The sequence below is a fragment of the Cricetulus griseus genome, chromosome 2 (genome assembly GCF_003668045.3).
Source record: "Cricetulus griseus strain 17A/GY chromosome 2, alternate assembly CriGri-PICRH-1.0, whole genome shotgun sequence".
Lineage (NCBI taxonomy): Eukaryota > Metazoa > Chordata > Mammalia > Rodentia > Cricetidae > Cricetulus > Cricetulus griseus.
In genome coordinates, this window is record NC_048595.1 from 243,202,053 (window position 1) to 243,215,017 (window position 12,965).

The window sequence follows — 12,965 nt, forward strand, 5'->3', positions numbered from 1 at the left end:
AGATCCACTAAGCGCTTCCAAATAAGGCTTGTTTACAGCTAAGCTCCGTCTCCCTGGCATCCAGCCAGGCGCCATCTTGGGGCTGTGGCTCCCCACAGCTCCCTAATAAACTTATATCTGATTTTAAGGTATGAATGTATGCCAATATTACTGAAAACTTAATCATCCATTCGTTCAAGTGGGCCCCGGTGATCTTAGTAAGCTGTAAGCAACTGCCTCAATGAAAAGCCAATCAGAAGAAAATAGATATTAAAATCCTTCACTGAATTTAAAGCACTGTCATACACAATTTTAATATCAGACATGTCTGTGTTTATGTGGGTTTTAACATAGGTATGTGAATCCTGCAATGTGAAATATTATTTAAATTATTTGTAGCACAGCATGAAAAAATTGACATTAAAATAATAATCAACAAGTTTGCTTTGACCTTAGCTCATCACAGAGATTAAGATGAAGTAATGGCTATTAAGTAGTCAGATTAAATATTAATCTTGCTCAAAGGCAGCTCAAAGATGGCCCTGTCACTTTTCTTTAGACCTGGAGTTGCCTCCCAATCTGCACTGTCCTTCTGATAAGTTCGATACTCACAGCCTGAAGTGAGGAAGCGGCATGGTCAAAAAGACTAAAAATAAAATAAAATAAAAATGAAAGAAAATTTCCAAAAATAAACTTATGTAATCCAGGTACAGTTTTGGTAATCAATCTACTATATTAGAGCACAAGATGATTTAGTCATTTTGTTTTCATCTTTGTTATTCTTTGACAGTTTCACATACAAATATATATTTGTTCATTTCATCACCTATTACACCCATTCCTCCCACTACCAATGAAGCCTTCTTCCCAGCAAATGTTCCTCTATTTTACTGTTTTTTGGGTTTGTTAATTTGATCCCTCCTCCCCCCTTTTTCTGTGGTGTGTGCTACCTACTGGGTTTAATTAGGGTCACTTGCAAATGCATGGTTGTGAAGTTATTTACTGGAGCACAAACAACTTAGTAGTTTCTACAACATAGAAGAAAATGGTTACCACCTCCCCCAGTAACCATCAGCCATTTTGTCTCCTCAGGGATGGTTAGGACCTCATCTCTTGATCATTTTTAAAATGAAATGTTCTGATATATTCTCCTTTCTCTCTCCCCTCACCCCCAAGTACTTTAACCAAATTGGTAAACATCGCTCAAGAAAAACAAATAACTCCTTCCCTCACCAGCGTCTTCTCAGTCAGACTGAAAACAGAAACTTTTCACGATTAAGACAATTACTCTTCTAGGGGTTAGGAGATGGCTCAGATGGTAACCTGCCTGCTATGCATGAAGACCTGTGTTCATAGCCCCAGTACCCACTCACACAGAAGGGTGAGCATGGTGGCACACACTGTAATCTCAAGGTGAGGGAGGTGAAGACAGGAGGCTCCCCAGAGATTGCTGGCAAGCCAGTCTAGCTAACTCAGTGAGCTCCAGATTCAATGAAAGATGTCCATTCACTGACCTAAATAAAAGATGAAAAAAAATTTCATTCTAAAAAAAAGACATTTACTCTTTGTTTCTATCCTAGGTCTCTGGGCTACCCAGCCTCTGGGTCCTGCTCTTCCAGGTAATATCAGGGGTGGGCTCCCTCTCAAATTGGGTCTTAAATTGGACCAGTCATTAGTTGGCCATTCCCATAATTTCTGTGCCACCTTTACCCCAGCATATCTTGTAGGCAGGGTAAATTGTAGGTCAAAGTTTATGTGGCTGGGTTGGGACCCCAATCCTTCCATTACCTGGTCACAGGAGATGGCCAGTTCAGTCTCTGTATTTCCTGTTATCAGGAGTCTTAGCAAGGATCACCCTCATAGATTCCTGGGAGTTTCTATTGCACTAGGTTTCTAGCTCATTCCAAAGATGCCCCTGATTCCAGTTGTCTTTCCCACTACTCTGTCCTTCCATCCTTCCCCCATCTGATCCCCCCTTTTCCCCCAGACCCAGCGTCCTCCCAGTCCACTTGTGATGTCTTTTCCATTCCCCTTTACAGTGAGATTCATGTCCCCACTCCACCCCCAGACCACCTTGTTACTTAGCTTCTTTGGATCTGAGGATTGTAGTATGGTTATCCTTTACTTTATGGCTAATAGCCACTTATAATAGAGTACACACCATGCTTGTCTTTCTGGGTCTGGGTTACTTCACTCAGGATGATCTTTTCTTGTTCTGTCCATTTGCTGACAAATTCCATGATGTCATTGTTTTTAACAAATGAGAAATAAATATTCCATTGTGTAAATGTAGCACATTTTATTTGCCCATTCTTCAAATGATGGACATCTAGGTTGTTTCCAGTTTCTGGTTATTATGAGTAAAGCTGCTATCAACATGGTTGAGCAAGTGTCTTTGTGATATGGTGGAGTTTCCTTTGGGTATATACCCAGGAGTGATATAGCTAGGTTTTGAGGTAACTGCCATATTTATTTCCAAAGTGGCAAAAAAATTCCTAATGATATTCTGCTATATTCATAGATCATTGCCAGAGAGGCTTCAACTCAGCAACTGATGGAAACAGATACAGAGACCCACAGTCAAACATTAGGTGGACCTTGAAGAATCCTATAGGAGAAGGGGAGGAAGGATTATGGTAGCCAGAGGGGCCAAGAACACCACAAGAAAACTCACAGAGCAACTATCCTGAGCTCCTAGGGGCTCATAGAAACTGAACCACCAACCGGAAAGCTTGCATGAGATTGACCTAGGCCCTCTGCACATATGCTGTGTGGCTTGGTCTTTTTTGTGGGATTCCTAACAGTGGGAGCAGGGGCTTTCTCTGACTCTGCTACTTGCTTTTTGAGACCCTTTCTTCCTATTTGTTTGCTTCATCCAGACTCAGTAGAAGAGGTGCCAAGTCTTAACTGCAGCTTGATGTGCCATGGCTGGCTGACACACATAGGAGCCCTTTTCTGAAGAGAAAGGAGGAGGAGGTGTGGATGAAGGGTGGGAGAGGGGAGGTTGGGGGGAAGGGACTGGGAGGAGAGGAGGGAGGGAGGAGAAACCGTGATTGGGCTGGGGAAAACAAACAAACAAACAGACAAATAAATAATAAAAGACAATTATTCTTGCCTTGAATATAAACCAATATTTAGTTTATTTTCACTTTTCCATGTATTTTTAGTATATGGCGATTTGGGTACATTCTCCCTCTAGAATGAAATTATTGTCCTTCATTTGGAAAAAAGAAAATGAAATTTGCTGGGACACTGAAATACACAGACTATTATAATACCCTCAAGGGAAGAAAGTTAAATGGCAATTACACTGGGGATCTACAGTGAAGACTCTCCCTGCATCCTGGATCTGCCTCCTCCACTGCGGCCCTCTTGAGAACAGAGAGAATCCTATATATGCAGGTATGTTAATTCTCTGCACCGAACTTTCCAGAACTTCCTGCATCACTCCCACCAAGCCACCAGAAGAAATCATGAGGCAAAGCTAACATTCTAAAAAACCCAAGGTACTGGATCATAAAAAGAATTGGAAGCACACTGACCATTTTCATTAGTACGGATGTTCAGGGATTAGAATGCGTTACACACAGATTATAACAGAAAAGGTAGGGTTTTCCCTTTCTAACTGGAAGGTAATTAATATGATATTCCTGTGAAAGGCTTTAATGCTTCCATCACAATTTGTTTGGTAGGGTTCACAAGTTTCTATGTGACATAGAAAATGTTTTTACTAACTTAAAAAGTTATATAAGGCATGATTCAATAATTGTAAGGTATTTCAATAATGTTAAGATGCATTTTCTTCTTTGGCATTTTATCTTAACAAAAATAACATGTAATATTCAAGTCAGTTCCAAGTGTCATGCATTATTTTAATATATTCCCCTGCAAGCAGCATTTAAGATTTTCTGTTGCTCCTGGCTTGTGAAAACTGCTACTCCATTCCAAATGGATATGCCTACACTGGATATGCCAGATCTCTATGATCGAAAAGAGTTCTTGTCCAGTTCAGTGATTGTACAAATAGCATGAAAACATTATAAAGATGTCTTTGGGGGAATGGTCTGATTTTTCATTTCAAGCCCATTTCCAGGAAATGAGAACAGGGCTGGCCCACAGATTAGTTTTATTAGGACAGGCTGAGGCCATAAATACTTTTGCTGCCCAGATAAATCAGTAATGAATTGCAGACAGAAAGGGATGAGGGAGGTTCACTGGAAAAGGGGTCAGGAGAGCTCTATTGTAATACTGGTCCCAGTGTGCAGTTGCAGTGGCCACTTCAAGATCTGAGGTATATCATATACATGGAACATCTGGGACCATGTAGTGAAACAAGCATATGTTTGGCATACTGGGTGTAATAGTTTGTGTGTGTTATCTCAGCATCAGGGAGACGGAAGAAGGAGGGCTTCCATGGGTACCTGCAACCAGGCAGGCCTTGGTTGCAGAGTGAGATCCTGTCTCAAAAAGCAAAACAGAATAATATAAAAGAAGACAGATTTGGAGCAGGTAGTTTTGAAACTTTTAGATAGCCAAAATTTTTACTGTTTTTTGAGTTTTGCTTGTGTTTGAGGATGGGCAGGAAGAAAGGGTTTGTTTGCTATTTTCTAAACAGTGTTTCCTGTTTTCTAATTATCTTAATATTTTCAAAGACAGATTAAAGAATTCCATGGGATAGAGTGCTTTCCTAATTAGGTTTTGACAATGTGTTGGATCTAACTTCTGACTATTTAATAAGTGATTCCTGCCCTAGAGATATCTTTGTTTTGCGTCATCCGGGTTAGCAAATAAATGGATTGCTATCTCACTTCTCTAGAAACCTATATTAAGACAGGGCACAATGCTAGAAGGAAAAGAGTCAGAATAACTAGACACTCACCACTTCACCGCTCTCTAATTTCTCTGGTTATATCAATAATTTTGTAAGATTAATTCCAACTGAGGAAGGTTTTTTGTTTTTTTAAATAGCTTCTGACCCCTGCTTTTCGTTCCAGCACTTAGGAGGTAGAAGGATCTTTGAGTTCAATGGCAGCCTGGTCTACATAGACAGTTTCAGGGGAGTCAGGGCTACACAGAGAAACCCCGACTTGAAAACAAAGAAACAAATAAATAAATAAACACATAGGCTTCTGGAAGACAGCATCGTTTGTGTTGAGTTCTAAATATCACAGCAGATGGGCCTGGGTATTGAACAGAAGGAAGGGAACTGCTCAGACATAGAGTATAGATTTTCTTCTTCCTTCCTTCCTTCCTTCCTTCCTTCCTTCCTTCCTTCCTTCCTTCCTTCCTTCCTTCCTTCTTCTTCCTTCCTTCCTTCCTTCCTTCCTTCCTTCCTTCCTTCCTTCCTTCCTTCCTTCCTCCCTCCCTCCCTCTCTCCCTCCCTCCCTCCCTTCCTTGAGTGGGGGGGTTGAGACAAGGTTTCTCTGTGTAACAGTCTTGGCTGTCCTGGAACAAGCTCTGTAGACCAGGCTGGTTTCAAACTCACAGATATTTGCTGTCTCTGCCTCCTGAGTGCTGGAATTAAAGGCATGCACCACCATTGCCCAGCTAGAGCAGACATTTTTAAGACAGTGTGGACCATTATTAAAGGTTCAGTGTGGGGGACTGAGGGGAGGAGAGCCCACATTGGAAGGTCCATAGAAACAGATGTTGAAATATATACCTGATATACCTGCAGGGCCACAGATTGACCTGCCAGTCAAGGTGTGTTTCCGACTCTCCCCTTCATCCACCGAAAAAGGTAAGTGTGTCCTTACGAAAGATATGTTTCAAAAGATTCCTTGTTTCCCACTCCATGTCTAGCACATTCTCCCATACTTAGATCTAGTAGATAATTTCTGTCTTAACATTTTTCAAATAAAGCAAAATTAATGCAAATTATAAGAAAAACTCACTACAATTCTCATTTACCTCTTGCCCTGCTCTAAGGAATTGCTCTGCCCATCCTTTGTAAACCTTGTCCAAAAATACTTTGCCTGTTCCTACCTGCTTTTCAAAAAAATTTTCAGAAAATACATCCCTGTCCATTGTCAACATACAAGGCCTGTTTATGAACTGGGAATTGTCACTGTTTTTTATTTTTGATGTTGTGAGTATAAACCCCATACATAATTACAAAGTAAATTTATAGGAGAAATGTTTCCTTTTTCCCCATCTTAGTTTTCAGTGTGACACTTGAATATGATCAACTTACTGCCAGTCCTGAAATGATTTCCAAACAGTGTTTTCAATTTCAGTCTTAAATGTTGACAGCAGAGAATGAAACAAACAATATCTAGACACAAATCTTAATAAATATGTTTGTCTTTCCCAGTGTATTTTGTTATTTATATTTTACAATAAAGTCTACCTGATTAAATTACTCATGAAGTTATACTGTCAACCTGCTGCTTTTATCTTAGCATGCTTAACAGAAATCAACACAAATCTCTTGAGACAAAATTATCTTTTAGACTCAGAGCGATTTGGAGTCTCTAAAAACAGAATTTAAATCTGAGAATTTGTGCTTAAAGATACTTACTCATTTGTCTGTATATTTGTTTGTTTTTGAACTGTTTTTGTCGGGAACTCACCATGTAGGTTTGAGATCCTGGCTATCTTCCTGCCTCAGCCTGTGGAGTGCTGGAGTGAGCCACCACTTTATACTTTTAGGTGATTTTTTAATGGGTTATATAAAACTCAGCATTATTTTCTAACCTGTGGACCTAGAAATAAACAGAGAATTATAGTTAGTGTTAGTTCTAGGTCCTAAAATTGGAGAATTGGTTAAGAGAATAGCAGTGTCTGTATTGTATTATTCAGTGACATGTACAAACATTTATTTTCTGTGTTAGAATTTTGTATCACAATTTTTATTTTAAACATAGCTTACAATGCTTTCATTTTTAAGGCTTAGGAAGTTGGTTTATGCAGCTAACGTGCAGTGTGATGTCTCTATGTCTCCTACTGAAATGAAGGTGTCCATCAAATTTCCAGTAGATTTTAATTGCATAATAACATCTTGCATTACATTTCTGACACAATCCACAGCTTCAGACAAGCTAAGTAACAGGACGGACCCTAACAGGGATGCACTGATTGCTCTGGCCAGGGGAAATAGATGAGCTCTCCTGGGCAAACTGGGAGCGAGGGTGGGGGTGGTAGAGGGAAGGAGATGGGGAATGAGGACATGAGCAATGGGGTGGTCTGAGTTGGGAGAGGAACGGAGCGGGAGAGCAATGAAAGAGACATCTCGATAGGTGGGGAGGAGCCATTATGGGGTTAGGGAAATTGTCAGGAATCCACAAGGATGACCCCAGCTAAAATTCCTAGCAATAGCGGAGAGGGTGCCTGAACTGGCCTTTCCCTGTAATCAGATTGGTGACCACCCTAACTGTCATCATAGAACCTTCATCCAGTAACTAATGGAAGCAGATGGAGAAATCCACAGCCAAGCACCAGGCCAAGCTCAGGGAGTCCAGTTGAAGAAAGGGAGGAGAGATTGTATGAGCAAGGAGGGTCAAGACCATGACAGAGAAACCCACAGAGACAACTGACCTGAACTCCTGGGAACTCATGGACTCCAGAACAACAGCTGAGGAGTTTGCATGGAACAGAACTAGGCCCTCTGCATGTGGGCAACAGTTGTGTAGCTTGGTCTGTTTGAGGGGCTCCTGGCAGCGGGACCATGGTCTATCACTGGTGCCTGAGCTGGCTTCTTGGAGCCCATTCTTTGTGGTGGGAAGCCTTGCTCAGCTTTGATGTGGGGGGTGTCCCCCCCCCCAGGCTTGGTCCTGCCTCAACTTAATGTGCTAGGCTTTGGTGACTCCCCATGGGAGGCCTTACCCTTTCAGAGGAGTGGAAGGGGGGTGGGCTGGGGAGGTGATAGGGGGGAAGCAGATGGAGGGGGAACCGTGGTTGGTGTGTAAAATGAATAAAAAATTTTAAAATGAAAACAACATTAAAAAAAGAATCAGGGTCTTGGTGCTATTTGAGTAAGCGGCCTCATTAGCCTTCATTTAGTTATGCAGAGACTGTCAAATGGATACCTGTTTTCAACCAAGCTCAGAATCTGCTCCAAAGCTCATTAATAAACATTTTTGAGAACTAAAAAAAAAGATTGTACATATTAAGTATTTTGATGGTGAAAGATATGTAAGGTTCAAGTTCCTGCTAATGAAGTTGCTTATGATAAAAGTCAACCAAAAATATTGGAAATCTTCCAGTTCATTACAGGAATAAAACAGTGTATAAGGAAACACATGATGAGTGAAGGGAGAAATGGTGGACAAGAATAAAAAGATCAACACAGGGGCCGGGCGGTGGTGGCACACGCGTTTAATCCCAGCACTCGGGAGGCAGAGGCAGTCGGATCTCTGTGAGTTCAAGACCAGCCTGGTCTACAAGAGCTAGTTCTTCCAAGACAGCAAAAAAAAAACAAAAACAAAAACAAACAAACAAAACAAAACAAACAAAAAACCCCAAAAAACAAACAAACAAAAAACCAACAACAAAAAAACAGGGAAACTGAAGTTTTTTTATTTTTCTGATGTGGCAACTAACTCAGAAAATAAACACAGGAGATAAAATTTTAGAATTTTGAATGATACTTGAGTGAATCAATGACTTTGAACATTGCTGTACTCATGGCAGGTGAAGTTCATTGTGATCATTTGAAGAAAAGAAAGCCTGACTTCCTCTTGGACAGGCATTCGAAGGATAAAGCACCATGGATCTAATAGACATTCCTGAAGACCTATCCAGCTGCCCAAAATTTGGTAATAAATCCTGTCCTCCCACCAACCGCTCTTTCCGTGTCCGTGTGATAATGTATTCCTTCATGACCGGAGCCATGGTTATCACCATCTTCGGAAACTTGGTGATAATGATTTCCATATCACATTTCAAACAGCTCCACTCTCCTACCAACTTCCTGATCCTCTCCATGGCAACCACGGACTTCCTGCTGGGTTTTGTCATCATGCCTTATAGCATGGTGAGATCAGTGGAGAGCTGCTGGTATTTCGGGGACAGCTTTTGCAAATTCCACGCAAGCTTCGACATGATGCTAAGCCTGACCTCCATATTCCACCTGTGCTCCATTGCTATCGACCGATTTTATGCTGTATGTTATCCTTTGCACTACACGACCACCATGACGGTGTCCATGATCAAGAGACTGTTGGCTTTTTGCTGGGCGGCCCCTGCTTTTTTTTCTTTTGGCTTAGTTCTATCAGAGGCCAATGTTTCCGGTGTGCAGAGCTACGAGATTCTTGTCGCTTGCTTCAACTTCTGTGCACTTACGTTCAACAAATTTTGGGGGACAATACTGTTCACTACCTGCTTCTTCACTCCTGGCTCCATCATGGTTGGTATTTATGGTAAAATTTTTATTGTTTCCAAACGACATGCTCGAGCCCTCAGCAGTATGCCTGAGAACACAAAAGGAGAAGTAAGAAAAAACGTGTCTAAGAAAAAGGATAGGAAAGCAGCTAAGACCCTGGGCATCGTCATGGGGGTATTTTTAGCATGTTGGTTGCCTTGCTTTCTGGCTGTTTTGATTGATCCGTATTTAGACTACTCCACGCCCATCATAGTGCTTGATCTTCTGGTATGGCTTGGGTACTTCAACTCTACTTGCAACCCCCTCATCCATGGCTTTTTCTACCCATGGTTTCGCAAAGCTCTTGAGCAAATACTGTCAGGAAAAATATTTCGTTCCAATTCAGAAATGGCAAATCTCTTTCCTGAAGTACATTAAGAAAAAAAAAACCACTGTGAATATGAATTGAATACAGAAAGTGACACTATTTTGATCCTTACAAGTCCAGGTGTGGTAGTTTGAATGAGAATGCTCCTATTGGCCCATATGTTTGACTACTTCTTCCCCAGTTGGTGCAACCATTTTGGAAGGATTAAGAGGTGTGGCCTTGCAGGGGAAGTGCCACTGGGGGTGGGCTTTGAGGTTTCAATAGGCCAGCCATTCTCAGATCTTTCTGTCTCTGTCTAGAGCTTATGCATAGAGATGGAAGCTCTCAGCAACGGCTCCAGTGGCATGTCTGCCTGCCCACTGCCATGCTGACCCTCTGAAATTGTACACTCCCAACAAACTGTTTATTCTATAAGCTGCCTGTGTCATGGTGTCTCTTCACAGTAATAGAACAGTAACTAAGACACGAGGTCACTGCAAACACTGGTCTACCTGTGACAGTTCAGCAAGTGCAGTTCTGTAAGCTGCCAAGAGCTCCTTCAAATAGCTTCAACTGCTTAATCGACACATTCACTGTAAAGTCTGCAGCCAGTACAGTTAACTCTGACTGCTAAAAACAATAAAAAACTGTATAGAAGAAGTATGAAGTGTGACATGGAATAAATTCATACCCACAAGACAAAGACTGCCTTGAGAATAGAGAATTTAAAGTGCTAACAGGTTTGGAGTCTGTCTAATTGGGCTTTAGGAATTCAAGGAAAGAGCCAATGATTTTTCTGAGCTTTTAGTGAACTGCTTTGTTTGACCTTAAAACACCTTGTGAGCTTAACTGTTATGAAAATATGTTTCGTTTTTGTTTTCAGGACTGCAACTATTGAAAATATCAAAATTAATAAAACTAGGGCTGGGAGATAGCTCAGTGTAAATACCTGACAATCTGAGTTTGAGTCCCTAGGGCCCAAGTAAAATCCACATGGCATGGCTTTCTTGTAGGAAGTGGGAGACAGAGAGACAGGAGAATCTCTGAGAGCTAAAGGGTCACCGGCCCAAAGAGACCCATTTCATTTGTGTCCTCCTGGGGGTATGCTGAGAATCAAATCAATCAGGGCTTCTGTGTGCAAGGCATATCTCTACCACTGAGCTGTGACTAGACCCATTCTTCCTCTGTTGTTTTGTTTGCCCATCTTTTTCAAGGGACACTTGTTTTGTTATATTGCCCCAGCTAGAAACTTGTGGCAATCCTCCTGTCTCTGCCTCATGAATACCAGGATTATAGGTGTATTAAAAACACCCAGCTAGAAAATGTTTACAAAGTAAATTCCTTTGTGAGGAATTGACTAGAGTGGGGCCTGCCCACTCTACCTAGCAAGTTTCAGGCCACCCAGGGCTGCACAGGCACACCCTGTTTCAAAAAGCCAAATAAAGGCCTGAGAGATGGCATGGCCCAAGATTAGGAGCATGCACTGCTCAAGCAGAGGACCTGAGCTCATTTCCCTGTACCCACATTGGTATGTTACTTCTCCCTGTAACTCCAGTTCCAGGGAGATGCCATGCCTCTGGCCTCTGAGGGCACCTGCACTCCTGTGCACACACCCCTTCTCCCACTCCCATGACCCAGACACATAATTCAAACAAATCTTCAATATGACAGTGATCCAGCATCTAGATTAGAAACAAGAAATCTAGGACAAGAGGCAAGACGATTATATTTCCTCCTTCTTTTCTATCTCCTCCTATGTTGTTTCTCTGCTCCCTCTTTCCCTATGTTTGACCTTATGCAAGACAAATCTGTGCTGTCCCTGGGTCACAGCCACAAGGTCACAAAGTTAGTTTGTTCCCTGGAGCCCGTTCTCAGGTGGCTTCCTGTGATCTCAACTGGCAGCGGAGTGAAGGTGGTGAGAGGGTCATCTGCAAACTGAGGACACAGGAAGTCAGTCTCAAGAGGCACATATTATGCTTAAATACAGAGGACAGTGCAGCCTTCCTGGAGTTGCCCCAGGGTCAGGAGCCTATGTCCTATGTGCCTACTACAGAGGGAAATGATGAAGGAGTATCGGACTGAGAGAACACAGTGTTCACTTGTCTGGTAAGAGACTGGCACACTAGTTACTCTTGGTTCAATAACTGTCGAGCTAAATTACCTATTAGTGAACCAAATCCTGGTAAAGTAAAGGAGATTGTCTGATGAGTGAGAAAAAATTCAGATTGTTTTTTGGGTGGCATTTTTGTTGTCGTTGTTGTTATTGGTCTATAGAGGGGAACCACACTTCAAATACTGACCTGTAAAGATAAAACTGGGCTATTTCAAAATGATCACTGTAATCCTAAAGAGGATATGGAGAGATCATATCTTCTGTTTCCTATCCCATGTGCTCCTAAGAAACTACTGCAGGACTGAGAAGCCAAACACAAATCAGTGTTTTGGCAGATAGTACCTAAAGTGGGATGCTTAAGATATCAACAGTTAAAATAAAAAGGTATGGTTTGTCTTCTAGTTTTTTTTTTCCCCATGTTTTTATGTCATTGAGTTGTTGAATACTATCTCACAACTGAGAGAAACACACATTGATATACTTTAGACATTGAATATCTGGGGAGAGTTATTACATTAAGTCCTGTCACATTTTTTTTTTCCAGCTTGGGGCAATAGGTTGTTTTCTTTCTAGTTTTTTAGAGATGGGGTCTTGCCATGTCACCTAGGCTGGTCTCCAGTTTGTCATCCTCCAGCCTCAGCCTCCAGAATGCTGAGAGTACAAGTGTGCACACCATGTCCGTCTTGCATTTTCAAAATCAGTACTCCACAGTCCTTGTGGCTGTTTCATTGGTGTGTAAACTTTCCCCTCAAAGAGCTAACTCTGAACCAAGAAATTGCAATTCTTTCTACTCTGCAGAATTATCAGCAAATCTTTCTTCCCACTCCTTAAAGAAATAACCAACACATCCCCATGCCTTCCTGTGTGACGTGGGAAATACATTAATTAATTTACCTTTCTCCTGCCTAAGGTTCAGGGAAATGTTATAGGATAAAAGAACAAAGGGCTTCATGTTTTATTGTTTTAACAAGTTACTGTAAAGATCTTTTTTTTTTTTAACTTGAAGGGAAATTACCAAAGGGAAGGGGTGAGCTTTAGCATGTCAGGCTTTAAAGTTGCACACAAGAATCCATCCCTATTCACTTTCCTGACAATTTTCTTATAACAAAGCACTAACCCAGCCCTCAGGCTAGTGTGTGCAGCTGCTGGCCAGGTGGTCAGGGCGGGGAGTTAGTGCCCTTACCTGAGCTATTCTTCCAGGTAAA

At 41.6% G+C, this 12,965-nt stretch overlaps 1 protein-coding gene and 1 non-coding gene across 2 annotated transcripts; both read left to right on the plus strand.

Moving 5' to 3' along the window:
* Positions 1–1,557: 1,557 nt before the first annotated feature.
* Positions 1,558–5,785, plus strand: LOC100750905. Its single transcript, XR_003482838.2, has 4 exons — positions 1,558–1,598; positions 2,859–2,955; positions 3,147–3,381; positions 5,657–5,785. It is a non-coding gene; the product is annotated as an uncharacterized LOC100750905 (transcript).
* A 2,830-nt stretch (positions 5,786–8,615) lies between these two features.
* LOC113830704 (trace amine-associated receptor 3) lies at positions 8,616–9,718 on the plus strand. Its single transcript, XM_027402963.2, has one exon. It carries the CDS (start codon positions 8,687–8,689, stop codon positions 9,716–9,718), a length of 1,032 nt encoding a protein of 343 aa, XP_027258764.1. The 5' UTR covers positions 8,616–8,686.
* Positions 9,719–12,965: the final 3,247 nt, after the last annotated feature.

Bases quoted from the DNA above. Each gene is read 5' to 3' on its own strand.
- LOC113830704 (XM_027402963.2), top strand. From the start codon at position 8,687: ATGGATCTAATAGACATTCCTGAAGACCTATCCAGCTGCCCAAAATTT.